Source organism: Mauremys reevesii, linkage group 7, assembly GCF_016161935.1.
Source record: "Mauremys reevesii isolate NIE-2019 linkage group 7, ASM1616193v1, whole genome shotgun sequence".
NCBI classification, from domain to species: domain Eukaryota; kingdom Metazoa; phylum Chordata; order Testudines; family Geoemydidae; genus Mauremys; species Mauremys reevesii.
The window spans coordinates 105459772-105485857 of NC_052629.1; the positions used below are offsets into that span (position 1 = coordinate 105459772).

Sequence of the window (26086 nt, forward strand, 5' to 3'; positions counted from 1 at the left end):
GAGCCCCTGTCTGACCGCCCCAGCACCCCACACTGTCTGTTTCCCCATAGCCCCTGTCTCCTGACCTGGCCCACTGCAAAGAAGGAAGCTCTTTCTCTTCCCTCGCTGGTGGGGAGCTGCTGCTTTGTTCTAGCGCCACAGTGCCCTCTGGTGGGCAAAAGGCAGAAGTGCAGCAATATTTCGACAAGCTTTTTTCTGTGCAAAAAAAATATGTGGGGCTCATTAATTATACACATGTTGCAATAGTACAGAATTCCCTCAGGAGTAATAAAGACACAAACATCACTTTCCTTAGGGCATTTAGGTCTATGCCCCACTTGAGCTTCGCTTAAACCCATGAGTGGCATATAAGTCTTGTGCCAATATTCTTCTCTGCATAGGGGTAAATTTCACCCACCAAGAATAAATTCTTCTTCTAATGATACTTTGCATCTATGGACCATATACAGTGTTTTTATGTGATACAGCTGATGACTTGATGGCTAGAAACCCATGCATATGAGTGGCACCAAAAAGAACGCCTCACCAAGTTGTGTGTTTGTGTATAAGGGAAACATTTTCCTCACAGATTTATCATTACTGGGCCTCAACCTTTTCTCATTTCTCTAGGTGCCTTACATGGGATTTAATTTCACCAGTAACTTCACAACAGAATTGCTGGACCGAGAAAAGGTTAGACTCAGTTGAATAGTTAAGTTTCTTTGAAATCTGAGAATGGTGTTGGAAGTAAAGATGTTTTGAACCATTTTGATCCCCTCAGGAAATGTAAGCATCTCTAAGGGCTTGTACACACTATTATGTTGGTATAACTTATGTTACTCAGGGGTGTGAATAAGCCATCTCCACGAGCGAGGTAAGTTACACCAACCTGAGTGCCACAGCACTATGTGGACAATGCTATGTCTCCCACCGACATAGCTACTGCTTCCTACGGAGGTGGTTTTATTATGCCGATGGGAGAGCTCTCTCCTGTCAGCATAGAGCATCTACATCAGATGTGCTACAGCAGTGCCACTGTAGTGTTTCTGATGTAGACTAGCCCTAAAGGTAGAGCATCTGTCATCCCAAAAGGGACACAATCAACCTAAGTAGAACCCAAAATGTAAAGGAAGGGGTTCTACTGAGTTGGTTGGGAAATTCATTAGTACAGTGTGAATCTGCAAGTATTGTGTTCATTTAACATTTTATTACCTGTACATCAAAGAAACGTCACTATATGTGTATACGCCTCTATCATCCACCAGCTGTCCTGGAAGTTGCCGCTGGCCCCTTCCCAGATATATTGTTCTCCCAGTATCTCAGCGACTTCATTGAAGATGTTTGACTTCTTGTTTCAACCTGGACCTCTCAGCATAGATGAGCGAGAAAAGGCAGAACGTAAAGGATTCTTTCTACAATTCTACCTTTCATTTACTTCTGTTTATTCAAGAACTAATGTAAATCTGGTAGCATCCTAAATCTTGAACCAGATCCTTGGCTGGTATAAATTGGTGTAGTTCTGTTGACTTCAGTGGAGCTAAACTGATTTATACCAGCTGAGGGTCTGGCCCTATGGGCCAGATTTTCACAATTCCCTGAACACAAGGGGTCTGCTGTACACCCAAAACTCCAGTTGAAGTCAAAGGGAGCTGCAGATGCTCATCACCTCTGAAAATGATCCGGGAGGGGGGAAATAAAACCCCACTGTCATCACCTCCTGAACATTTGCCTGTTATTAGACCCATGGCAAATTTTTCAAAAGCACGTAAGTGACTTAGTTCCTAAGTCCCATTTTCAACAGTGATTTAGGCACTTAAGAGCCCAAGTCCCATTGACTTTCACATACCCATAAATGGTAGTTAATGGGGGAGTGGGCTTTCTGACTGCCCTCTCCTCCTGTAAAGCACCAGATGGAGAGGAGTGGGCAGCAAGTCATCCCTTAAATAGGAATGTAGATGTTTGGAGACGGCTAAGAGCCTCCACTCCTCTCCCCTCCCCATCCCTCCGCCCCCCAAATAGCTGCCACTGAGCTGTGTGTGTGGAGGGGGTGTGTGTCATGTGAAGCCCATTAAAAGGAAAAAAAAGTTTGTGTGCGGACCAGGGGGGAAATGTGTGGAGAGCACCAGACGCTCTCAGGTGCATTTATTAAGCATCCTGTCTTTTGAAATACTGATTCTCAACATCCTGAGATCCCTTCTTACTCTAATAAGGCCTGTTTTCCAGCCTGTCAGAAAACTTCCCTATAACATTATCTTAACGTGTATAGGGTGCAGTAGCAAAAGGTATAACTAAAGCAGTCTTTGCTCTTTTCTCCCAGTCTCTGAAAGAATGATCCTGACTGATGATATGAAATACTTGCCTGGCCCCAGACCTGCAGGGGCTGTGGCTTTGGAAATACCTGAGTTTGGAATCTCCCCATGTTCTTCTCCACCCAGTGTATGTTTAGAGGCCCAGCCGGAGGAAGAGGTTTGTATGAAACCATTTCACACTGCTGTACAGAGTCCAACAGTATGTCATGTGTGACTTCCTTCAACACAACACCTGCCTTTATCACGGTGGAAAGCAGAAATGCTGATGACTCAAGTTATTTTGGCAACATCATTTTGAGGTCCCTTCTCAAATGCATTGATTAAACTCGGGCCTTGTGACACACAGCTAGCGTACTTAGAGTTCATAATAAATTCATCATAATTCTGTCTTGTTGTGGGGACACCTGCTGGAAGAACTTAGAGTACAAGTAAATTCTGTGCCTGGGAATTTAGCCTGACTTGCCTCTTATCAAGAATGCCTGTTACTGCCTTGTACATTTACTATCACAGAAAGTAACTTGGGAATGTTACTATTTTAATCCCTGGGATTACATTTCAAATGCAGGGTACAGTTTAATAATATAAATGTTTTTTAGGGTTTTTTTCTTCACAGCACTGGAATGAAACCACAAATACTAACCCTTTCACTGAATAAAAGTCAGTGCAGTTGATACTGTTCAAAATTTGAACAAAAATTGGAAGAAATTTTGAAAGAGAAAGTAGTGAAGGACATAGAGGTGAATGGTAATTGGTATAAAATACAACATGGCTTAACAAAAGGTGGATCATGCCAGACAAACCTGATCTCCTTCTTTGAGAAAATAATTGAATTTTAGACAAGAAAATGCAGTAGATTGATCTAATGTACCTGGATTTCAGTAAGGCATTTGATACAGTTCCACATGGGAAATTATTAGTTAAATTGGAGAAGATGGGGGTTAATATGAGAATTGAATGGTGGATAAGAAACTGGTTAAAGGGGAGATTACAACAGGCCATACTGAAAGGTGAACTGTCAGGCTGGAGGGAGGTTATGGGTATAGTTCCTCAGGGATCAGTCTTGGGACCAATTTTATTATATTTCTGACCTTAGCAGAAAAAGTGGAAGTAAGCTAAAAAAATTTGCAGATGGCACAAAATTGGGAAGTATTGCCAATGCGGAGGAGGACTGGAATATCACACAAGAAGATCTGGATGATCTTGTAAACTGGAGTAATAGAAATCAAATGAAATTAAATAGTGCAAAGTGCAAGGTCATGCATTTAGGGACTAACAATAATTTTTGCTATAAGCTGGGGACTTACCAGTTGGAAGTGACAGAGGAAAAAGACCTGGGTGTATTGGTTGATCACAGGATGACTATGAGCCATCAATGTGATGTGGCCATGAAAAACGCTAAAGTAGAGCTAGGATGCAGGTGAGGTATTTCCAGTAGAGACAGGGAAGTGTTTGTACCATTATAGAAGGCACTGGTGAGACCTCATCCAGAATACTGTGTGCAGTTTTGGTCTCCCATGTTTAGGAAAGATGAATTCAAACTGCAACAGGTGCAGAAAAGGGCTATTAGGATGATCCGAGGAATGGAAAACCTACCTTTTGAGAGGAGACTCAAAGAGCTTGGCTTGTTTAGCCTAAACAAAAGAAGGCTGAGGGGAGATATGATTGCTCTTTATAAATACATCAGAGGCATAAACACCAGGGAGGGAGAGGAGTTACTTAAGTTAAGCACCAATGTGGACGCAAGAACAAATGGCTGTAAACTGGCCATCAACAAGTTTAAGCTCAAACTTAGGCAAAGGTTTCTAACCATCAGAGGAGTGAAGTTCTGGAACAGCCCTGCCAAGGGGAACGGTGGGGAGGGAAGGGGGGGACAAAAAACCTAACCGGCTTTAAGACTGAGCTTGATAAGTTTATGGAGGAGATGGTATGATGGGACTGCCTGTGATGGCATGTGGCCCATCAGCGACTGCCAGTATCAAAAATCCCCGATGGCTGGAGATAGGAAGCTATATGGGAAGGGCTCTGAGTTATCCAGAGAATTTTTTCCCAGGTATCTGCCTGGTGGGTCTTGCCCACATGCTCAGGGTCTAACTGATCGCCATATTTGGGGTCAGGAAGGAATTTTTCCCTGGGTTAGATTGGCAGAGACCCTGGGGATGGGGGTGGGCTGCCTTCCTCTGCAGCATGGGGCACGGGTCACTTGCAGGTTTAAACTAATGTAAATGGTGAATAATCTGTCATTAGAAGTATTTAAACTATGATTTGAGGGTGTCAGTAACTCAGCCAGAGGTTCGGGGTCTATTATAGGAGTGGGTAGGTGAGGTTCTGTGGCCTGCAATGTGCAGGAGGTCAGACTAGATCATCACAATGGTCCCTTCTGACCTTAAAGGGCATGAGTCTATGATACAGCAGTGGGTTTTACAAGCAGCATTGCAGAGAATTATGGAAAGGCAGCCAAAGGCTATTTTAATGGAATATTGTTCTAATTGCCTGGATTTAGGGCAAATGTTTTTATTTTATCTCAATATAACAGATCTCAGTTTGCTTATTGGGCTTTTTTTATACATAGAAACTCCTGACAGTGAGATCCACAGTGGTAGAGACCACAGAATACTGAAGGCAAGATCTGCAATGTGGTTCTGAGAGGAGGATTTTGCCCTTAATCAGTACTGATTGGATTTGCTATGTTGCAAGCTGATAGTTTCAAAAATAAGGGATATGGGGGCGGGGGTTGATTGGGCATTTTCCTACCCCTAACAACCAACACTTGCCTGCTTTATTTTTGTTCAGGTTGCTGAAACTGAGAGTGAATCCCCCAATACAGAATCACTACATCAAATCCCAAGCACTGAACAGCAGCAAGTCAGTGAAGAAGCCGACAAGGAGGGAACAAATCTTCTAACAGAGGGAGATTTCTGTTTGGACAAAACTCAGACTTTACAGATGAAGAGAAAAACAGGTATTAAAAGTCTTCTTTTACTGTTGGCTTTTATTGTATATCATAGTTCTACAGATATTCTCCCCAGGCATGAGCCTACGCTTGTTGAAATCAGTGGCAAAACTTACATTGACTTTAATAGTGCAGAATCTGGGTCTTGAGCTCTACTCCTGGGTCTGCCACTGACTTCCCTGGTAGCCATGGCCAAGTCATTTAAACTGTCTGTGCCTCAACTTTTCTATCTATAAAATGGATACATAATGCTTACATGAAGCATTATGAGGCTTAATTAATTCATGTTGGTAGTAAGCGACAAAAAGTCCTGTGGCACCTTATAGACTAACAGACGTATTGGAGCATAAGCTTTCGTGGGTGAGTACCCACTTCGTCAGACTCGTGTTGGTAGTGTTTTGAGATCTGATGGAAGATGCTACAAAAGGGAAAATTATTATTATACTAACATGTAATTACTTGATTAGAGATGGAGCATGAGTATTGTTCAAATTCTGCTTGCTTTACTCATGCAAGATCTGACTTCAGTGGGAGTACGTACATGAATAAGGAGCAGGATTTGCCCCATATTTGAAAAATGCCTTCTAGATCTGTTATTCACTCAGCAGTGTTGTTGTAGCCTTGTTGGTGCCAGGATATAAGAGAGATAGGAGGGTGAGATAATATCTTTTCTATTGGACCAACTTCTGTTGGTGAGAGAGAAACTTTCGAGCTTACACAGAGCGCTTCTTCAGCACTCAGTGCACAGTTCAGCTCTGCTCTCTCTTTCCTGATCCACGCACCCATGCCCACACAGACAGTCCTCACAGAAATGAGTCACATTACAGGTTCTTGTTGTCCCTGTTCTGAAGGTTCTGAAAAAAGGAAGAAAAAAGCTTCAAAGAGCGACAGATTTCCATGTGGCAAAGAAAAGGTATTCTCCATCACCATAAATGCTACAGTTGGTATTAGTGGGGCATTCGCAATGACTCATGTCATAAACATTGATTACTATTTCTGAAGGATTTTTCTTAAGTTCATACAACAATCCTAAAATTGGTAGCTAAGATACATTAATGATAAGTGCTATAGAAAAGTCCAAGAGGAAAATAATAATTCTGTACTCAGAATAGGGTGTGAACAGTGTGCAATAAATAAGTCTTAGTGTCACACTTTAAACATTAAGGAGAACATAAAATATTAAATAACTGCTCATCTTCATGAGCACCATGAATTCTGTGCACTGAAGGAGGCAGGGGCCCTGTGGAAAAAATAGCATAGTATGTGATCATGCAATTAAAGACTGTATTAGAATGCAAATGTACATGGAAGCCAGATTGGGTCACACAGACAACCTTAATTTTGGTATATTCTAACTTTGAGTGCTTGCCTTTGCAACCTTAATGATCTTTTAACATAGTTGATTGTGTAATAGACTACAGATGGGCTCAACCCACAAAAGTCCAAATGCAGATCTGGATTTTGAGCATCCCCAAAACTCAGGGGTTCAGATCTCAGGTTCTGATTGGGCCCATCTCTAATAAAAACCCATAGCAATTTAATATGATTTAAAAATATATTCCTTGCTACTAAACAGGATGTTTACCTACTCATGGAGTTTGCTCTTATATAGTATGTTCTTAAACTTGTCTTATTTTAATTATGATTTAGAAGCTTGTGCCCGGGAAATTATCCAGTTCAGACGGTGCAGGTCTGAGAAAGACACATACACCAAAACATAAAAGATTTTCCTCAGAGACACAGGTACCTGTTGCAAACGTAGGTGCTCTCCCAAAAATGTTACCAATTTACCTCAACTGCTGTTGGATGGCAGGAGAGAGAGCTCGGTGATCCATTTAGATTCCAGTTTCACAGTGGAAGATTTTTATTCATTCAGAAAACTAATGAATATTAATAATATACAGAAGGCTCTTTTAAATCAGTGATTCTATAAGATGATAAGTCAGAAAAGAATCAAGTTTTGCTTCTGAAGGACCTAAGTACAAATCTTAACTCAGATTCATTAAACAAATGATTAATGTTTTCATGTGAATCAGGCTATCTCGCAGATTTTTCCAGAATTGCCCATGCCAACAGAATTGGGGGAGAGAGAGAAATTCTATAGCTAATATTAACAAACTTGGCAGATTAATAGTGCAATGTCCCTACATTCAAGATGGAGTATTACATGCATGAACCTGTAGTCTCCACAGATCTCATCTCCTCTGTATTAATTGCCAGACAACTACAATCTGCCCCATTTAATTCACATTAGTTACTGTGCTGAGGCTCTTGTGGCCTGTGCTGGGTAAAGTTTGGCCAACCTACTGTATTGTACCTCCCTGCTCGTTTATTAAAAAAAGAAAAATGTTGATTTCTTTTTTTTAAATCAGAATGTCATGATGGCTAGAGACCCCAAGACTGTCTCCCGGGCCCATTCGGCTATTCCTATAGGTGAGGTCGGATATTCCAACTCTATTACAAGTTTGCACTTGAAATGGTAGGCAGTAACATTCCCTTTTTCACAATGTCATCCCAATAGATATTTTCCAGTAATGAATCAAATAACTCGTGATGAACCTTATAGGAACTAAAATTCTTCTATAATTTAATAAATAGTATAAATGGTTGAATACCATCATACCTGATAAAACTGCAGGCCCAGAAATCTGGAGCCTTATACATCATGCAGCGATGTAATTTGGATGTTTGAACATACAGTGACTTATTTGCACACTTTCTCTTTTGCCCCCCTACCAAGTATCTACCCTTCTCCTGCTTTTCTTTGGTTCCCCAGGGTTTCCTCACTAACCTTTTCCCCTCCTTGATTTTCCTCATCTCCCCCACAATGTAATTCCTGACTGTAGCAAACATGCCTAAAGCATGGTCCTCAACTGCTGACAGTCATAGAAATATGGCTAGAGTGAATGCCTACATAGCTCCACTCTATATATCATATTGCCTAGCCACATATCTATAGTTTTGGATGAGCTGGAAAATATGCTGTAGACAGGATCTCTATAGTTAGATCCTTAGTAGGACTCCTAGGAGTCTCTCTGATTAAGTGTTTATCTACACATGAAAATTAATCTGGAATAAAATAGGGTATGGATTAACTATTCTTGATTTACTACATATATGGATGCTCTTATTGCAGAATAAGAATGCCTTATTCTGAATTGGTTTAATCCATTTATGAATAAGGCACTCTTAATCCATTTTGGAATCTAATCTCACTCAGAATAAAACAGTCTGATTCCAGAATAAGAATGTCCAGACAAGGAGTTAACCTGGAATTCTTATTACAGAATAACTCCCCATATAGACAAGCCGTTCGAATCCTACGGCAATCCTTCAAGAACTCTAACTAGAGTGATGCAGCCAGCTTCTCCACATAGCTCCCCTGCTCTCCCAGTGAAAGCGAGAGATAGGAGCAGGTGCCCAATATCAGCAGCTTCCTGACAAATCTAGATGATTTAACAGATCTCTATCCCAAGTCATTGCCACAATGGAATTAGAACTGTTCAGTGTTACAGTCAGACCTTATAGTGCTACCAGCTAAAGAAGGGTCTCTATGAGCTTTGGAGCAGGAAAATCTGTATTCTATTATCTCCGCTGTTGTTGGGATGTTCTGAATGACCACAGTGTCATCTAGTGACAGCCATGAAGTAGATATGTGGCAACTATGAAATTCTAAAGGGCCTCAGGTTTGTTGAAATATGATGTATTCTTTCTAAAATTCTCTTGGTTTACAATCTGTTGTCTCCAATGCAATTGCCTGGTGCATAAATTGGGCAGAATTTAATGACTAGTGTTTAGTAAATTTGCAACTCTGTTTTTGAACCAGGAATGGTCTGTTCCATTGACCGAGAATGATTAGTGTTTTAGAAGTTTCTAACAAATGCCTTTGCCCTCCCAAGAGCTGTACTAATTCTTCAGCCAAACATTTGTCAAAACATTATTGCCATGCAATGTCCTTCACTGACCTGAAGGTGGAGCACAGGCCCTGCTTGTTTTTAAACCTTGTTCTAAAGCACAAACCTTTCTATATTAACTGACCCCAGAGTCTCACTGATATTGAACACTGGCCACGAGGCCCATTAGATTCAGTGGGGATAAAGCAGAGTGTGATAGACCCAGGCCAGTTGGGTACAGCAGAACAGCAGAAGGCAGATATACTGGCCACTGGATTAACAGTTTTCTGTTCCCTGACTAACCAGAGCAGGGGCTGCTCCAGGCTAATGAGAACACCTGACTCTAATTAATCTGTAAAAAGTCAGATGAGGCCATTCAGTTAATGTGACCACCTGACTCTAATTAAGGCCCTGCTGATACTATAAAAAGGGCTCACTCCAGTCAGGCAGGGGAGTCAGGGAGCCAGGGGAGAGGAAGTGCGGCTGAAGGGCTGGTTACTGAAGAGACCCTAAAACCATTGTTAAAGGAGCCCTAAGGTAAGGGTGAAGAAGGGAGAAACAGGAGAGCTGTGGGGAAGTGGCCCAGGGAAATGTAGCAACTCTGGCAGTAAAAGGTTGGCTGCCAACAACTGTTACCATTAGGGTCCCTGGGCTGGAACCCGGAGTAGAGGGTGGGCCTGGGTTCCCCCCAACCCACCACTACAGGAACATCTCCTGGAAGGGGAAGTCAGGTCCCTGTCAGGACAGGAGGCTGAACAGAGACTGTGGGAGTTCTCTCACCAACCTCCTTGCAGCCTAGGATGAAAAGGGCTCAGTAGACTGTAACCCTGGCCCTAGAGAGAGAAGGGCTACGTGGAGGGTCACAGTGAGCCACTGAGGCTAGCATAAACCGCCTAGAAGCACAGGACCCACAGGAGCAAGGTCAGAGCTCTGCCACAAGAGGCAGACTGGAGATTGCATATACAAATATTTATATTACAGAAAAATACAGTTATTTGGCAACAGTCTGTTGCACATTCAGAAATGAAGCTTGGAGCAGGGGATCCTTCACTCTTTGTGCTTTCATGACGACTCCTATTGGCTAAGGCCCAGGCCATTGTATTCCACAAGGGTTGGAATTAGAGGGGAAATAGAGGGCTAAAGGGGAATATAATTGAACAGAGGCAAAGCATCCCATTCAGCTCTGTTTGCCTTTGTTCCTGAGATTGGGGTGCGGGAAAGTAGTCAGGTCATGAAATTCAAACCTCCCAGCTGAATAGGCCCCATCATAAAAGGCCTTATTTTTCTCTGTTACCAGTAAGAGCCTGGCAGCAGCAAGCAAGAGAACTGGGTTTGATGTGAGGTGAAATAAAGAGCTTATTAACAGTGTACATTCAGAGTAGCTCCATAGATTTGAGCTTAATAGAGTTACTCTGGATTTACTGACTTCAGAAAAGCAGACTTCGACTCCTCAGAACTGGTGGGGGCAAGGTCTGGGAGAATAACATGATGGGGAAAGGAGTCGAGGAAAGCTGCTGTATTTTTAAAGAAACCTTATTGAGGTTGAACACACACACCCGATGTGTGTGTAAGAAAAAAAAAATGGCATGGCAGCTTGGCTTAACAGTGAAACAAATCCTTCCTTGCTTAAAAACAAAAAAAAAAACAGCTTAGGGAAAGGGAAGATTGGACAAGGAGGAGAGTAAAAGTATTGCTCAGGCATGCAGGTGTGAAATGTGAAATTAGGACACACTTGGCACACTTGGCTTGCCAGATGTTAGGGAGATGTTAAGGAAGTCTTTAGGGGGTATGTTAGCAACAGGAAAGAAGTCAAGAAAAAGGAGGGCCCCTGAGCTGGGAGGGAAGGGAACCTAGTGACAGAGAGGATGAGGAGGGAGTGTACTTTTTTTTTTTTTTTTTTCTTTCTTCACAGAGTCAGGCAGCTCAGACAGCTGCAGCCTGCAGCACAGTATGGGAGGAGACCAGCCAGGGTCTCTGTGAAAAGAGAAGTAGTTAGGAAAGTAGGAGGAGCTAAGCAAGCAAGCTGGCGTGGGGCCGGATGGCTGAATCCGCTAAGGCTAAGGGGTGATTGGAGATGAGATTGCATGCCCATGGCCATTAAAAAAAATCAATCAAAAAAATCGGGGAGGACTGGGATGACTGGAAAAAGCCCATCTTAAAAAATCAAAAGGAAAAAAGAAGGAGGAAGGAAGAAGAGAAGGAGGCCCAGTCAGTCAGTAGTCACACAAAAATCATACCACTTAAAGGAGGGGAAAGTGATCAGACAGTCAGCATGGATTTCACACAAGCAAGGTCATGCTGCCCTACTAACCTAATTGCCTGAGATGATGAAACCTGTGCTCTGTGGGGGGAAAGCAGTGATGTGCTATTATTTCTGGACTTTAAAGCTTTTGATACAGCAGTCAGTCTCATTCTTTAGCAAAGTAAAGAAGTCTGTGCTGGGGATGGGAATGGGAGGTAGGGTGGAAAAAAGGCTGATGGTCGGGGTCAAACGTAGTGATAGTGATCAATGGTGTCAGTTTGGCAGCCAGTATGTATCAGGGAGAAGGTGGGTGGGTGCTGGGTTTATTTTTATTCAATTCATTCATTCTATCTGAGGATGGTGGATGGGGGATGCACCCAGCAAGTTTTGACACTACTAAACTGGGAGGAGGAGGGATGGTAGGGTGGGGGGGAGGATAGGGATACAGAGGACCAGAGACAGATTAAGAGAAAAAAAGAAATAAAATGAGAAGAATGATGAAGAAGAAGTGCAGTCCTAGGACACTAGGGACGAAAAGAAATGCACTGCTACACTACAGACTAGGGAGGCAGGCAGTCAGCAGTGCAGAAAAGGACCTAGGGTTTACCTAGGGAAAAGCTGAATATGAAGAGTACAGTGTGTCTGTTGTGTGCCCTAATGGCATTTGGGTGGTAATGTTATTTGACATTTCCAGCAGGGAGATCCAGCAGATCATTCATGATACTCATCACCCTCATTCCAGCACCTCTGAGGCTGGTGAGTTGGCATTGGGTGTAACTGTACAGAAGGGATGTGGACAGGATGAGAGGAAGAGACAAGAAAGAGGAAAACAGGGGCTGGAGCACAGGGGCTATGAGGAGAGGCTGAGGGAGGAGGAATGAGGGCTGAAGAGGAGAAAGAGAAGAATGAGGAGAGAAGAGAAGAGAGGGACTACCTGAAAGGGGGTCAAGAAGAGGATGGATGGATCTAGATCTCGTGTTGGAAGAAAGGAGAGATGACAGAACAAGGAGTAATGGTCTCAAGTTGCAGAGGGGAGGTTTTAGGTTGAACTTTTTCACTAGTTAGAGGTTTTAAGGTCAAAGCTTGACAAAGCCTGGTTTGAGCAGGGGGTTGGACTAGATGACCTCCTGAGGTCCCTTCCAACCCTGAGATTCTATGATTCTATGATACTCAGCTATACCTGAGATCAGAGTCTAGCCATCAGTCTCTTCTTAGGGTGAGCTGCAAATGTAGCAGTCTAATCTTCCAGAGCGGATGTGGAAAGCGTGACGGTGCTCAGCAACTGCTGGTCCAGCTGGAGTGAGATTAATGGAGCGGCAAAGAAAGCTCTGATTCTGCTAGGCCAATATACTGAGAGTTATCAGATTATAGAGACGAATAAGGCCTTTATGAAGAGGACCTGTGTCCCTATGCCCCAGTGGTTTTGGTGCTTCCTAAAGTTAATTTTCTGGCTTCATAGTAGTGGTATACATTTCTGTTGATCTATTATCTAGAAGTATGGGATAACGGTGGCATTCAGATTTTCAGAAAGTTCCATGACAGCATAGAAATTTCTTTTCATAGAATCATAGGACTGGAAGGGACCTCGAGAGGTCATCTAGTCCAGTCCCCTGCACTCATGGCAGGACTAAGTATTATCTAGACCATCCCTGACAGGTGTTTGTTTAACCTGCTCTTAAAAATCTCCAGTGATGGAGATTCCACAACCTCTCTAGGCAATTTATTCCAGTGCTTAACCACCCTGACAGGAAGTTTTTCCTAATGTCCAACCTAAATTTCCCTTGCTGCAGTTTAAGCCCATTGCTTCTTGTCCTGTCCTCAGAGGATAAGAACAACAATTTTTCTCCCTCCTCCTTTTAACAACCTTTTATGTACTTGAAAACTGTTATCATGTCCCCTCTCAGTCTTCTCTTTTTCAGACTAAACAAACCCAATGTTTTCAATCTTCCTTCATAGGCAGGGGCGGCTCTAGACACCAGCGCGCCAAGCAGGCGCGTGGGGCGGCCCTTTCCCGGGGGGGCGGCATTTGGCTCCGGTGGACCTGCCGCAGTCATGTCTGCGGCGGGTCCCCTCTTCCCGCGGCTCCCGCTCGTCCCGGGCTCCGGTGGACCTGCCGCAGGCATACCGGCGGGAGCTCAACCGGAGCCGCGGGAAGAGGGGACCCGCCGCGGGACCGGGGAAGGGGGCGCAGCGCACCGCGCTGCTTGGGGCAGCCTACTTTCTAGAGCCGCCCCTGTTCATAGGTCATGTTTTCTAGACCTTTCATCATTTTTGTCGCTCTTCTCTGGACTTTCTCCAATTTGTCCACATCTTTCCTGAAATGTGGTGTCCAGAACTGGACACAATACTCCAGTTGAGGCCTAATCAGCACGGAGTAGAGCAGAAGAATTACTTCTCGTTTCTTACTTACAACACTCCTGCTAATACATCCCAGAATGATGTTCATTTTTTTTTTGCATGAATGCTATCACTGTCAAAATTCAGTGCAAATGCTGTTGGAACTAACAGCCTTTATCCACCCCAAATAACTAGTTATTATTTTACAGTTTATAAAACACACCTCTTGGTGTGTGCACAAAAGTATCAAATCACATACATCAGGATCTAAAATGACGGAAGGAAGCCAGTCCTAGTCCCACTGATGTCATTGGGAATGTTACCATTGACTTCCATGGGGGGCAGGATTGGGTGCAAAATGAAAACTGAAAAGGAAATTATCCCCCCAAATACTACAGAGACTCAGCCCTTCCCATCTCACCCCTTCTGACAAAGGTTTGGGTAACAGACTTAACAGCATGCCCTTGATATTAGCCAACTCAGGCTCTGTCAGGCCAATGAGGAAAACAAACTCCAGAGTCAAAAGCCTGTTACTGAGAACCCTGTGGCACCAGCTCCCAGACCTTTTAATCTAGGCTTTTCTAGCTGATGCACCCTTGCTGATCTCAACCATTGGGATAAAACATGATGAAAAAGACAGTGGCTAAGGTAGCCAGGATCCAAATTGCATAGTGCTTTGTAGATCAGAGATGTTGTGCAAAGGCATTTCCTTTTGTATTTTGAACAGGGGGTGTGAAATACTTAGTCTTATTCTGATAATTTACACCTCCATGTAAACTCTGACATATGTCATGGACTGTCTACTTCTCAGAGTTAGGCAGTACTCTGTTCCTTTGTATTGCTGACATTCTATAAAGCAGCACAAACATCTCCCGAAAATTAGCACTCTGAGAAGAGAAACAACATCTTGGCATCAGTTACTGATAGTATGATGCCAATTCTGACATTTTTGCCAACGATGTAAAAGCAGGTCAGTTCCCCCAGGTTTGACAGCCTAGCCTTTAGGTACAGTAAGTAAAGTACTCATCAGGAAAGGTCCTTCATCCTCCAGCCTACTTTTAATTATAATTGCTGTCATCCTCATTTCTTTTGTGAAAGGTGCAAATCCAGTTGGGATTCTGGCAAGCTGATCTCTGACAATATCAAATGTTCTAAGAACTCTCAATCGAAGGCAGCTCATGAAAGCACCCCAGGGAACACTTTATTCTCTGTGTTTAAAAGGACATGAAAGTACAATAGCTCTCTTTATACTGGTATAAAGCAGCCGATTGATCTTGTCAGTTTAATAAATAATACAATTGCTTCCATCAGACACTGTTAATAGACTCCTGCCTGGACTAATGTTGTATTGAGTTGTTCAAGTGCTTAAATGTTGTCTACCTGTGTCTTCTCTGGGTTAATCCCCTTTTATCTCCTGAAAGTAGAGCTTCCAGTAATAGCCCCCAAAGGGCATGAAGTTCCCCACTCTTCATCCCCCGCCCCATTTTTGTGTGTACTGTTGCAAGCAGCAAACTACTTATTTTCCTGGATAGGCCAGTTGGCTGGCTAGCATCTCATGTTTGGAGAGATTCAAATGCACTTGTACATGTAGAATCACTGACATTTTGTATTAGAGGCGGTCAGAGTAGAGGTGGTCCCAAGATGAAAAACTTGGATCAGGATTTTCAAGCACACCAAAGTTCAGGGGTGTTTCATTCCAGATGTTTATTTCAGTCCATTATAAAAATATGGACCAGCTGCAAAATTAATCTCTATGTTTGGATTTCAATCCTAAATTGAGGGTTTTTGGGCCCATCCCTATTTTTGTGATAACATGAGCAAAAATGCCATTTGTTTTATATGGAGAGTAACACACTCAGTGCTTTATGTTTCTAAAAAGTCAGGCCAGTGTTTATGCACTATTGTGAATTATATGCTGGGGAACATGAGACGGGGCAGAAATGCTAAGGCAGAAGAAACGTGCAAGTAACATTAGTAGCTGGAGATTATAAAATCTTTTGTCGTGTTGGCTCCTACTTATTTTTCTATTTTTTTCCCCTCTCTGTGCCAGGAGAGAAAATGATTCCTACTCCTCCACCTGAGGTATGTGATAAACAAAGAGGGTGGGGTGTATTTATCACTGGGAATATGTTCCAAGGGCTTTTATGACCAGAATTTCTGCTTTGGAAATATAACTCATGGTATTGCTGTTATGCATGTTCAGATTTTTTAAGAACCCCAGAGTGTTTCCTATCTGACTCCCTGAAGATTGTGTTTCTCCAATTTAAAACCCAGTTCCCTTAGACAAGGATCCATGCAATGCCACCCTGGCCCCTGCTGACATAGATTGGACAGATTCACTTTGGAGTCCACCAGAGCTCCAGCTTCACTTATAGAGGTTGCTGTTGAGGTGGTATAAATTGGCTTGGCACCTATTTGCAAGATCATTCTGATTGTAGTGGATGTTTACTGGTCCTGGAGTCAGTAATTCATTTGATTAATAGCACTCTTGCTGTTTATCTGTAATAATCTATCTGGGCATGTTTACCGGAAACATGCAAGAACTGGGGAGCCAATATCAATCAAAGAGAAACTGATTCAACCTCAACATGAGTTGATAAAAATAACAAATGTACTCATGTGGGAGTGATGGAGCAGTGGTTAGGGTTCTAACCTAGCACTCAAGAGAACAGGGTTTAATTCTTTGCTGTGCCACAAACTACCTGTGTCAGAGTGGTAGCCATGTTAGTCTGTATCAGCAAAAACAATGAGGAGTCCTTGTGGCGCCTTAGAGACTAACACATTTATTTGGGCATAAGCTTTCGTGCGCTATAACCCACTTCATCAGATGAATGGAGTGGAAAATACAGGAGCAGCGTAATCCTTGGCAAGTTGCTTAGTACTTAATATGTCTGTGCTTCAGTTCCTCACCTATAAAACAGGGATAATATAGCCCTGCCGTACCCAGGGGCGGCTCTAGGTATTTTGCCACCCCAAGCACGGCAGGCAGGCTGCCTCCGGCACACCTGTGGGAGGTCCACCGAAGCCGTGGGACCAGCGGACCCTCCACAGGTAAACCGCTGGAGGCAGCCTGCCTGCCGCCCTCGCGGCGCCGGCAGAGCGCCCCCCGCAGCTTGCTGCCCCAAGCACGCGCTTGGCGTGCTGGGGCCTGGAGCCGCCCCTGGCCCTACCTCACAAGGTTGTTGTGAGAAGAAATACATGAAAGAGATGAGATGTTTAGATGCTGCAGTAATGGGTACCATGTAACTACTTTAGAGAGAGAGTCTACTCAAATAAAGGGGATTTACATTGTGTGGAGAGGATCAACAGATTTGGGTTCTTTCAGACCAAGAGGGGAAAGTGTTTCCAGAACTAAAGCCCCTTTTCCCAGACTCCGATGTGTTCAAGTCCAGTGGCTGTAGCCTGTTAGCAAGAGGACCTCTTTTGGTTTCAGCAGTGCTTGCAGAAAGAGGCTTTTCTGCAGCCCTTCCACGTTGTAATTTAAAGTTGAACTTAAATGCTTTTCATTTTAAATATCAAAATGATTTGAGATCCAAAGTCCTGGGCTGGAGGCACGTTTGGGCTTCAAAATGATACATACATTCATTTAAAAAACAAAATACTCTTGTTGAAAACTGACAGCTCTGAGTTCAGGATTCTGCATGTGTGGAGTTAGAACTGACAACGTTACCAAAACCTAAATGAATGTCAGAAAGGCAGCTCGTCGCTCTGCATTGAGTGCTATTGATTCCTTCATGATTCCTGTATGAAAGACACAGAACTCTGATCTCAGGTCTAGCTAAGTCATTCCGTTCATTTTCAGAACCATGCTGCTGTGAAGCTTTGCTTTCTTTTTTATTTTTATTTTTATGTTTGTAAAGGTAGGGATTATTTCTGTTCTCTGCAGCTTCTGAGCAATTGCTGCTTCTGTCAGTAAATGGACAGGTTTCTTCCTGTGCCCAGTGTGCAAGAACTGTTAATGATATCTGCAATAAACACCTGAGTACTAGGCATACTCTGCACGTTTTGCATCTGGCTGACATGTCGGGGAACTAAGCCCTCCTTGATAGTCTGTTGCCTTTAAACACCATCTGGTTGAATGTAGGAGCTTGGGAATGAGATACAGAGCCTTTCCCTTTTAGAACACCAGATTGCTGGTTGAGGCACATTAGCTAGGGGTATTGTATGAGAAGTTTGTCCTGCTGCTTCTTATGTTGTACTTACCCTTTGCAGAGATGATAAGGTTTTCAGTGTTGTCAAACTGGCATCTTTCATGAGCTCATGCTCATGTGGATATTCCCGGCTGGATTTAAAGAAGTGATTATTTCTTTTCATTAGCAATTGAGGTCATTTGGTTAAAATGGCTGCCAAAACATAATGGCATAGAGCAGAAGAATTAGGAAGCTGAGATTTGTAGCCACATGTTCCATTTGCTAGTTCCCCATTCATGCAATAACATAACATTATAAACATGGATGTGTCGTGTGCTAAAAAGCATATTGCCACAGAGACCAGGAAGCTCAAGTGTTCTTAGCAGCAATGAGGTTAAAGGATATAATAAACTTTTTCTCTTGGTATAAGCCTGCCTGGGCCCTGGTTGCATCTCAGCTGTGCTCTACCACTAAAGTTAGCAAGGGAAAGGATCTGGCATTGCAGATGGGAGCATACCAGGTATTCCAAGCAGGAAAAATTGTAGCACTGTGTGTTAACCGCACCTGATGAACTGCCTGCTGTTAATCAAAGCACCGTGTTGTGGGTTGTCACTGACTAGCAGGCTGTGAGTGGAGAAAGGGGAATTAGTCTTTAATTTATTTATGATTTGTACGGTGCAAACAGCGCATTCTGTGTTTTACAGAAGGGTTTGAAGACCAGGTCCCTTCCTGGAAGATCTCATAAACTAGGTGGGCACTATTCAGACAAGTGATGGGGGATGGGCCCCAGCCAATCAAAGTGAGTGAACAGTGGCTTGTTAGCACCAGTCATTTTGCCCATGGGTCTTTTTGCATGTTGTGGATCTTTGGGGGAGGGAAGTTACATAAGAAGATAACGATTTTTAGACATCTAGCCTGGGATCCGTTCGGAGGAGAGGGCTCCCTTTAAACCCAATCTTGCTAAGTACTGAGCACCTCCTGGGAAGTGCTGAGCACCCGCACCTCCCAGAGAAGTCAATGGCATTGAGGATGTTCAGCTCCATGCAGGGTTGGACCCTTTGACTCCAATCTCCTTAGCTAGACATCATGTTGTTTTATCTAATGCTTGTCTCTGTCTGTTTCAGGCTCTGGCACCAGCTGAGAAAAGGTATGCATAATGGAATGATTAAATCATGCGTTTCCAAATAATCAAAGGCAAGCTGTTTCTGCTAGGCAAGAATGTGGTTTCTTTTATAAGACATCTAGCCAGATTCAGGATTTCTTTGGGATTTTAAATTTCTTAGAAGGACACTGAAGGAAAACTGAATCCGGTTAAGGCTGTTTCTTCTCTCTTATATACCCAGGGCCAGATGTAATCTCATTCATATTCTTTTCATGTTTCAGCAGACAGAAAATAACTTTGCAATCTGATTTCATTCCCTAGAGAAAATTGTTCCTATTGTGACAGTGTTTCAAAGCATTTCAACCAACATCCCTATTCTGTGTATGTTTCTGGCTATGACTGCAGCGCAGGAAAGACACTTCAGTGAAACAGGTGGGGAGGGAGACAGATTATTCATTGTTACTATTTATTATTTGTATTATCATAGTGCCCAGGAGGCTCAGTCATAGACCAGGGCCCCAGTGCACCAGGCAATGTACAAACACGGAAGAGAAAGACAGTCTTGCCCCAAAGAGTGTATTTATTTTTTTGTTCAAAACCATTCTCTTCCCTCTTCACCGTGTAATGAATTCCTAACTCAGTAAGTGCCTCCAGCTTGGGGTGTCTCCCCTTCATTTCACTGTACTCTTACAAACATTGAAGCCAATGGGACTATTTGTGTGCTTAAAGTTAGGCCAGTGCTTAAATACCTTGCTGAATTTAGGGCCAAATGGTGTCATTTAGGGACTGGCCCATGTTTGGATCAAGCAGAGCTACATCATCTGGGGGGAACTCCAGGAGACCACATACCTCCTATATTTGCACTCCCAGTAGTGTAGGAAACAGTGGACACCCTTCCCCAAACAGAAGGGCTGTGATTGGGCCTGGCTCTTACACTGCCCTGTTGGGCTAGACACAGCCTGGTCCTTATGGGGCATGTTCTCCCCTCTTTCTGTGAACATACTAGCTTTGTCTTGGTTCATGGGCACGCATGTGCTGGTTGCGATCCCTGCTCTTAGGCTTCGTTCTTATGAGCCAGCATTGTATTGAAATGCACGGGAATCCTATTCTTGAGGATGTCTACTTTTCCTTGTTGGGTCATTTAAATGACACAGAGATAGTGAGTTAATTGAGGCTAGTGTGCTCCTTGTGACAAAAAGGATGTATTTGTAGAGAGGGGATGGAATAGCAAATTTGGGCAGCAGCACCACTGCATGGTCTTCTAGACATGATTTTGCAGCTCCAAGATACAGGGGAAAGAATGATGAACAGCAGCCTTCCCTGAGAGCATCATGCTTATAAAACTGGGGAACAATGTTGCCCTTAGTAGCCAACCTAAGGGCGCAGAGAATTTCTTGTGAGTATTGAAAGGTCAAATACTGTCTTTCAAACAGAGGGATTGCACTTTTAACCGTAGCACGATGCTTAACTTTGGTCAAAGGAGTCATAGGGGCACACCTGATTTGCTGTAAAGGAACCAGTCACAACCAGCCTAATTTTTCATATGGAGGGGTAGCTCAGAGACTGCCATGGTCATAGGCCAGAGAGTGAGATTGACTCTCTGGCCTGGTCGCTAGGGAACTCATTAGAAAGTAGGAGGCCCAAGTTTAAAACCCTGTGCCAAAGGCGCCAACTTCTAGTTTTCCCTGGGGGTGCTCTGCCCTGAGGCCTCCGCCCCTCTGCCACTGCTCTTTGCCCTCCTCCAAACACCTCCCTGATCTGTTTGGCAGCATCTGCCAATTAGCTGTTTGGTGGCATGGCCAAACAGCTGTTTGGTGGGGTGACCACCCACAATTTTTTTTTCCAGAGTCAGCATCTATGCCCTGTGCCAGTGACTAATCATTTATGTGCAGTGGAACAGCTTCAGCAGAAGAGCTTGAGAGTGCTCCACCCCTGAATACCTCATAACCCAGTGGCTAGGATATTGTCCTGTAGAATTTGCAGTCTTACTGTAATTCTCTTTTTTGATATTGAATGTGGCCATAAGGAATGGGATGAAATGATGCTATGAGAAAACCCTACTAAACAAAACATCTAGGGGGTCATTCTACACTGAAGGCTCATGACTTTCCATGTGAGATTTATGCTACAATCTTTTTCATCCCCTCACACACAAGAGAGACAGCATCATGTGGGAGTCTCCCTCCCCACGAGAACGCAGCAGCTGATCTTTTATGTTTGAAGTGCTCCATTTGCCGGGTTGGAATTTATCCTTGTGGAGCCGTACAATCTCACTTTGGATTGTATGGCCCGTATTTAAAAATAGTGTTTTTTATCAGTAGCCAAAGGAGCAAGAAAAACAGTGTATGGATTAAAGTCAAGTGTGCTCTATTTGAGAAATGTTTCTGTTAGAACTAGAAGCTATAAAACTGTTAGCATTAAAAACTAAAATGACTTTGTGTAAATAACAAATTTTATGCTGTTCTGTATTGACTCTCTCTCTCTCAGTGACTCCTGGATCAAATGTGTTCCTTTTGCAAATCAAAAGGTGATTTTTCTAACAGCCATTACTCCAAACCCTGAGGATCTGAAAACCAAGCTTTTATCTGCTTCTTATATCATCTCTTGGTATAAAAATCTTGCCATCAACATATAGCTGATCATTTAGCAGATAATCTGTAAAGCAAGATAAAAACTAGCTTCCCTAGCTCCATAGGCTCTATACTGCTAAAAGGAGCACTCACACTTTAAAGAACCAGTTCTGTTTAGTGCCATTTACTCTGTTACCTTCTGCTCCAAAATGCTCTTACTGAATATGCTTATCTCCTTACAAACCTGAACAGTTTCCTGAGAGACAAGGTCTTCACACCTCATTCCCTCTGCTTGAATCAAATGGTAACAGTGGTGACTATGTGTATACAAAGTTGACAAATAATACAGGGCAGCTCTACCCTGCCTTTGAGTGCAGGGGAGCTGGACATGAAAACGGCTTTTGTTGAACCTTTGTAAAGGTTTGATCTGCCAGCTCGGCCACTGAATTGCTGTTTGTACAAGCTACTGTGCCACTTTTAAACAAGACCTTGTTAGATGATCAGATTTTATTTTAATCACTCGAACACCCAATTTTCATTCTCAAAACCTGTCAGGCGCACACTGTCTCTGCTGAGCTATTAATGGTTTGAGAGCCCCTGGTAAGGTAAAACATTAATGATGATTCAGGTCAGATTGGGGGAGCAGGATTGTAAAGACACCTAGAATGGCCTGTCCATGTCATGAGCTTATAGTAGTATTGCCTCAAGTGACATTGTGCAACCAGGAAGAAGAAGCAACGTTGGAAATTAACAAAGTAAAAAGGTGAGTGAGTGGCTTTGGGTTTTTTATAAAACATCATATGCTGTCTTTTTCATTAACTTAATAAGGCTGCCATTCCAAAATGAACATAGATAAAGAGAGAGAGATCCTTATGAGAGAGAGAAAATTAGGTTTGTTTTATTTGAGAAGTAAAAAAATAAAAACTTTTTAAAAAGAACATTTCTCTTAGTGCATCCTGATTCTGTCAATTTCTTAAACAAACAAAATGACTCAAAATATACTCTCTACATTTCTATATTAAAAATATTTGTTGGTGCCTTGATTATAACTCTCAGTTGAGTCATGCTGAATTTTTCTCCCTAGGACCTTTCTGAGGAAGAAAACTTATCAACAGAAAGATGGTAACAATGTGACCTGGAGTGATAAAGCCCTAGTGAGGTGCAGTATTTTGAACCTTAAGCCATGTTACAATATCTAATGCTGCTTCTGTTTTTTTGTTTTAATACCCAGAATGTGCTAGGTGCTGTACAAACACATAACAAAACATATAGTCCCTACCTCAGAGAGCTTCTGCCTAAAGTTAATGCTAAGAGGGACAGGTTTTTGCTGAATACTGTAGGTCTCTGAGGCAAGTAGTGATGTTTAGTAAAATAATTTGTCCCTTTATGACCAAATTTATTTTCATAGCTACCAAAGTTCATCCTTTTCAGGATACTGGGCCAGTCACTAAACAGAATCCTCCAGGGGGAAAATACCTTGTTTTACTCTAGCATCTGAGTATCTCAAACCATACCATTGACATTGCAGCACCCCTGTGAGGCCAGCATTATTTTCGCTGTTTGGGGATCTGAGGTAGTACGGATGAGTTAGGTCTCTCATTTTCAAAAGTGACCTTTAATCTTGGGTGCCCAACTTTAGCCATCTGGGGCCAGACTTTCAGAGATGCTGAGGACCCACAACTTCAGCTGAAGTCAATGAGGGCTGCAGTTGTCTTGCTTGGAACAAATTAGACTCTGCTTTTGAAAATTGCGCCCTATGTGATTTGCCCAAGATCGCATAGAGAGTCAGTGGCAGAGATGGAAATAGACCCCATCTCTTCTAATTTCTAGTCCTGTACTCGAACAACAAGACCTATCCTTCCTGACCATAGCCCGTAGACAGAGGAACATCCAGATTCTAACACCTCATTTGTGATGTAGGTGTAGCAGAAGCAGAAAGGGCAATGGCTTTCTCAGCACATGGTCCTGTCATAGTGTCTGTAAGGAGACTGAAATTCACTAATCTAATGCTAGCCCCTTGTTATTATGAACAGGCTGGGAGAATTGAGAAGATAAGATCAGGTGTACAAGCATCATAGCTGAAAATACCACGTGTCTCTGTCTTATCTCCAGATTGGAGACTTGGAGAAGAAAAGAAAATGAAAGGACTGAGCATGCAAAGAAGAAGCGAGCAATACTGGAGCTCCAGAAACTGCAGCATCTCCACTTTCCAACAAGCCACTGGTTCTGTACTCGACCAGCCACTTCCCAGCAATGTAAGGCTCTTTATTCCCAATAACATGTAATATTTACACATGGGACAAATGTAGGTAGGGAAAGAACTTGTTAATAAGGAGAAATCAGCACCCAAAATATGTCTATTTTCATAGGTATGTCTCTAATTGAAACTGATAGTGTTAAGCATCATATTTATGGCTTGATGCAAATGATGGGTGACATTTTTCTAAGCCTGCACTAACTTTTTGAAAATCTTCATTTCAAGTGTGGAGCAAAGCAGACTCCTGGAATTTGTAAAACGACTGCCTGGAACTAGCACCAAGTTCTCCATGAGGCTGACGTCCCCAGAGTTACTGTACACAGCCAGCCCTACATTCACTTTTCTGACAATCATTTGGATGATTGGGAAGGTTTGAAATGTAGGAGGGAAGTCCATTCCGCGGCACTTGTTGCTAAGGAGCATATAAAGGGGGCTTGATAGGAAAGGATAGTGTTGGGGTGCTTTATTGTGGTGGTAGATACTCACATGTAACCTCCCACAATGCTTCTCCAGATCTCGTTTTTTTTCTAGTCTACCAGCTTTTCCCTTTCTCCACCATTGACCTTCTCCCTTCCACTCTGAAAATTATCAGAATCCACTTCCTACTTTAAAGAAGAACTTGAAACCCAACAGTCTCTGTGCTAGGCCCAAGCACAGCTCTTCTCTAGTGTACAGCCCATGCACTGGTGTGCAGTGGAGTCTGGGAGCCATTTATTTGATTCTTGGGTGATTTGAAGCAACCCAACAATCTCCACTGAACATCTAAGAATATAAATTTTAACAGGGAAAGATATCATGTAGGCCACATACAGAGGCAAGATGGCCCTGAGTTCCTTTTTTATGGAAGGACAACAGTGCAAGAGAAGGGGGTTGCTTTGGAGACTCGGGTAGCAGACAGGCTGCATTGTGAATTGAAATGAAACAATGGTTTCAATAGGCCAGGACATCAGGATGCCCCTGTAAAAGTGGGATGTTCATTCCCCATATTATTAGAGATGGAGCAGAGTCATCTGATCCAAATCCAAACTTCCTCACAATTCAGAGAAAAGCCCAAGTTGCAACATTCATCTCTGATTCTCCAACTTCCCCAAAGTTTGGATGGTGCCTTGGATCAGAAGTTCCTGTCTGAACCCATCTCTGCTATTTACACTGTGCCCTTCAGGCTCAGAAATCATGCTGAATCTTTTCTAGAAAGACATGAAGATAAATTCCTTCTACAAAAAAAGTTTCTATTTTTTTTTTTTTGTGTGTGCATTGTCTCATCTTACTTCTTTCATGCGGCATCTGATTCTCCCACCATTCTCATGATCACCTACAGGCTAGGCACAGATATAAAGCTGTAGTCATTCTGAGTTGCTACTGGAATGTAGGTCCACCCAGTTAATTTCTTTCCCATTGTACTGGGTGGGGCAGTGATAGTTACACTTAGACACACACCCTTTCCTTTTTTGTAGTATTTTAGTTATTTTTACTACTGTCCAGGCTGACAACACAGCTTGTTACTAAGGAAAATAAGTAGTTTCTCTCCTTTTGTGGTGAACATTAAGTTCTAAAATAATTTTTTGGGGAACTTCTGATTCAGACATTCTGTGCAGCAACTCCTGCCTTGTCCAGCTGATTTATTGTCTATACTGCTCTAAAACATGCTATTTAAACCAGCACTGTAGTAGCAAATAATTGGCACAAACTTCCCTACCATAAAGATACCTTAAAAATAAAAATATACACTTCTGACTCTGTAAATGATTTAAGTTGTCCTGAAATGAAGACAACAATGTACAATTGCCAGTCCAGAGTACTGGATTCCTTATCCCAGGTATTTTGCATTTACTGGGTCCCTTGTCACAGGCACATAGCATTATCCTTCCACTCTGCTTTGTTATTAGGCTCAATCAGTGTATTGAAACATACAAAAGAATTCTGCTCTGTCAAGTGCTCCAAGGACAGGACTGTTGAGTACTGTATTTTAATAATCTACCTATCCATATGAAGACATCCAGCAGCAGGCAGAGCAGAGAGCAATGTGTTGGCCAACCAAAACACAACTTGTATATCTCATTTGAAGCCTACCAGCCTTTGTGCTGCCACTTTAAAGGATAAGCTAAATCTTCTGTAGGCGAGGCTCATGTCACCTTGTTCCAGAACAGTTTCACTAATTCTCTCCCTTCTCTTCATCCGATGTGGTTTTGGCATGGAAATAGTACTAGTAGAAATGTAATAAATCTTCCCAAATGACATGCAAAACCACATTAAACTTGCCTGGTTCTGTTGCCTGCTCAAAATTCAGGCCAGCATCATGGGGCGGGGGGGGGGGGGG

At 42.8% G+C, this 26086-nt stretch overlaps 1 protein-coding gene across 1 annotated transcript in view; it reads left to right on the forward strand.

Annotated features, from left to right (window-relative positions):
* LOC120369068 overlaps window positions 1–26086 on the forward strand; it is an 81720-nt gene that overhangs the window by 46124 nt on the left and 9510 nt on the right. The window contains exons 21-31 of the mRNA XM_039481955.1: window positions 610–672; window positions 1245–1377; window positions 2297–2445; window positions 5079–5247; window positions 6090–6151; window positions 6889–6981; window positions 7611–7671; window positions 15761–15792; window positions 18965–18987; window positions 22597–22671; window positions 23625–23767. Of these exons, the coding sequence (XP_039337889.1) occupies window positions 610–672; window positions 1245–1377; window positions 2297–2445; window positions 5079–5247; window positions 6090–6151; window positions 6889–6981; window positions 7611–7671; window positions 15761–15792; window positions 18965–18987; window positions 22597–22671; window positions 23625–23767 (1003 nt within the window). The remainder of the gene's footprint in view (window positions 1–609; window positions 673–1244; window positions 1378–2296; window positions 2446–5078; window positions 5248–6089; window positions 6152–6888; window positions 6982–7610; window positions 7672–15760; window positions 15793–18964; window positions 18988–22596; window positions 22672–23624; window positions 23768–26086) is intronic.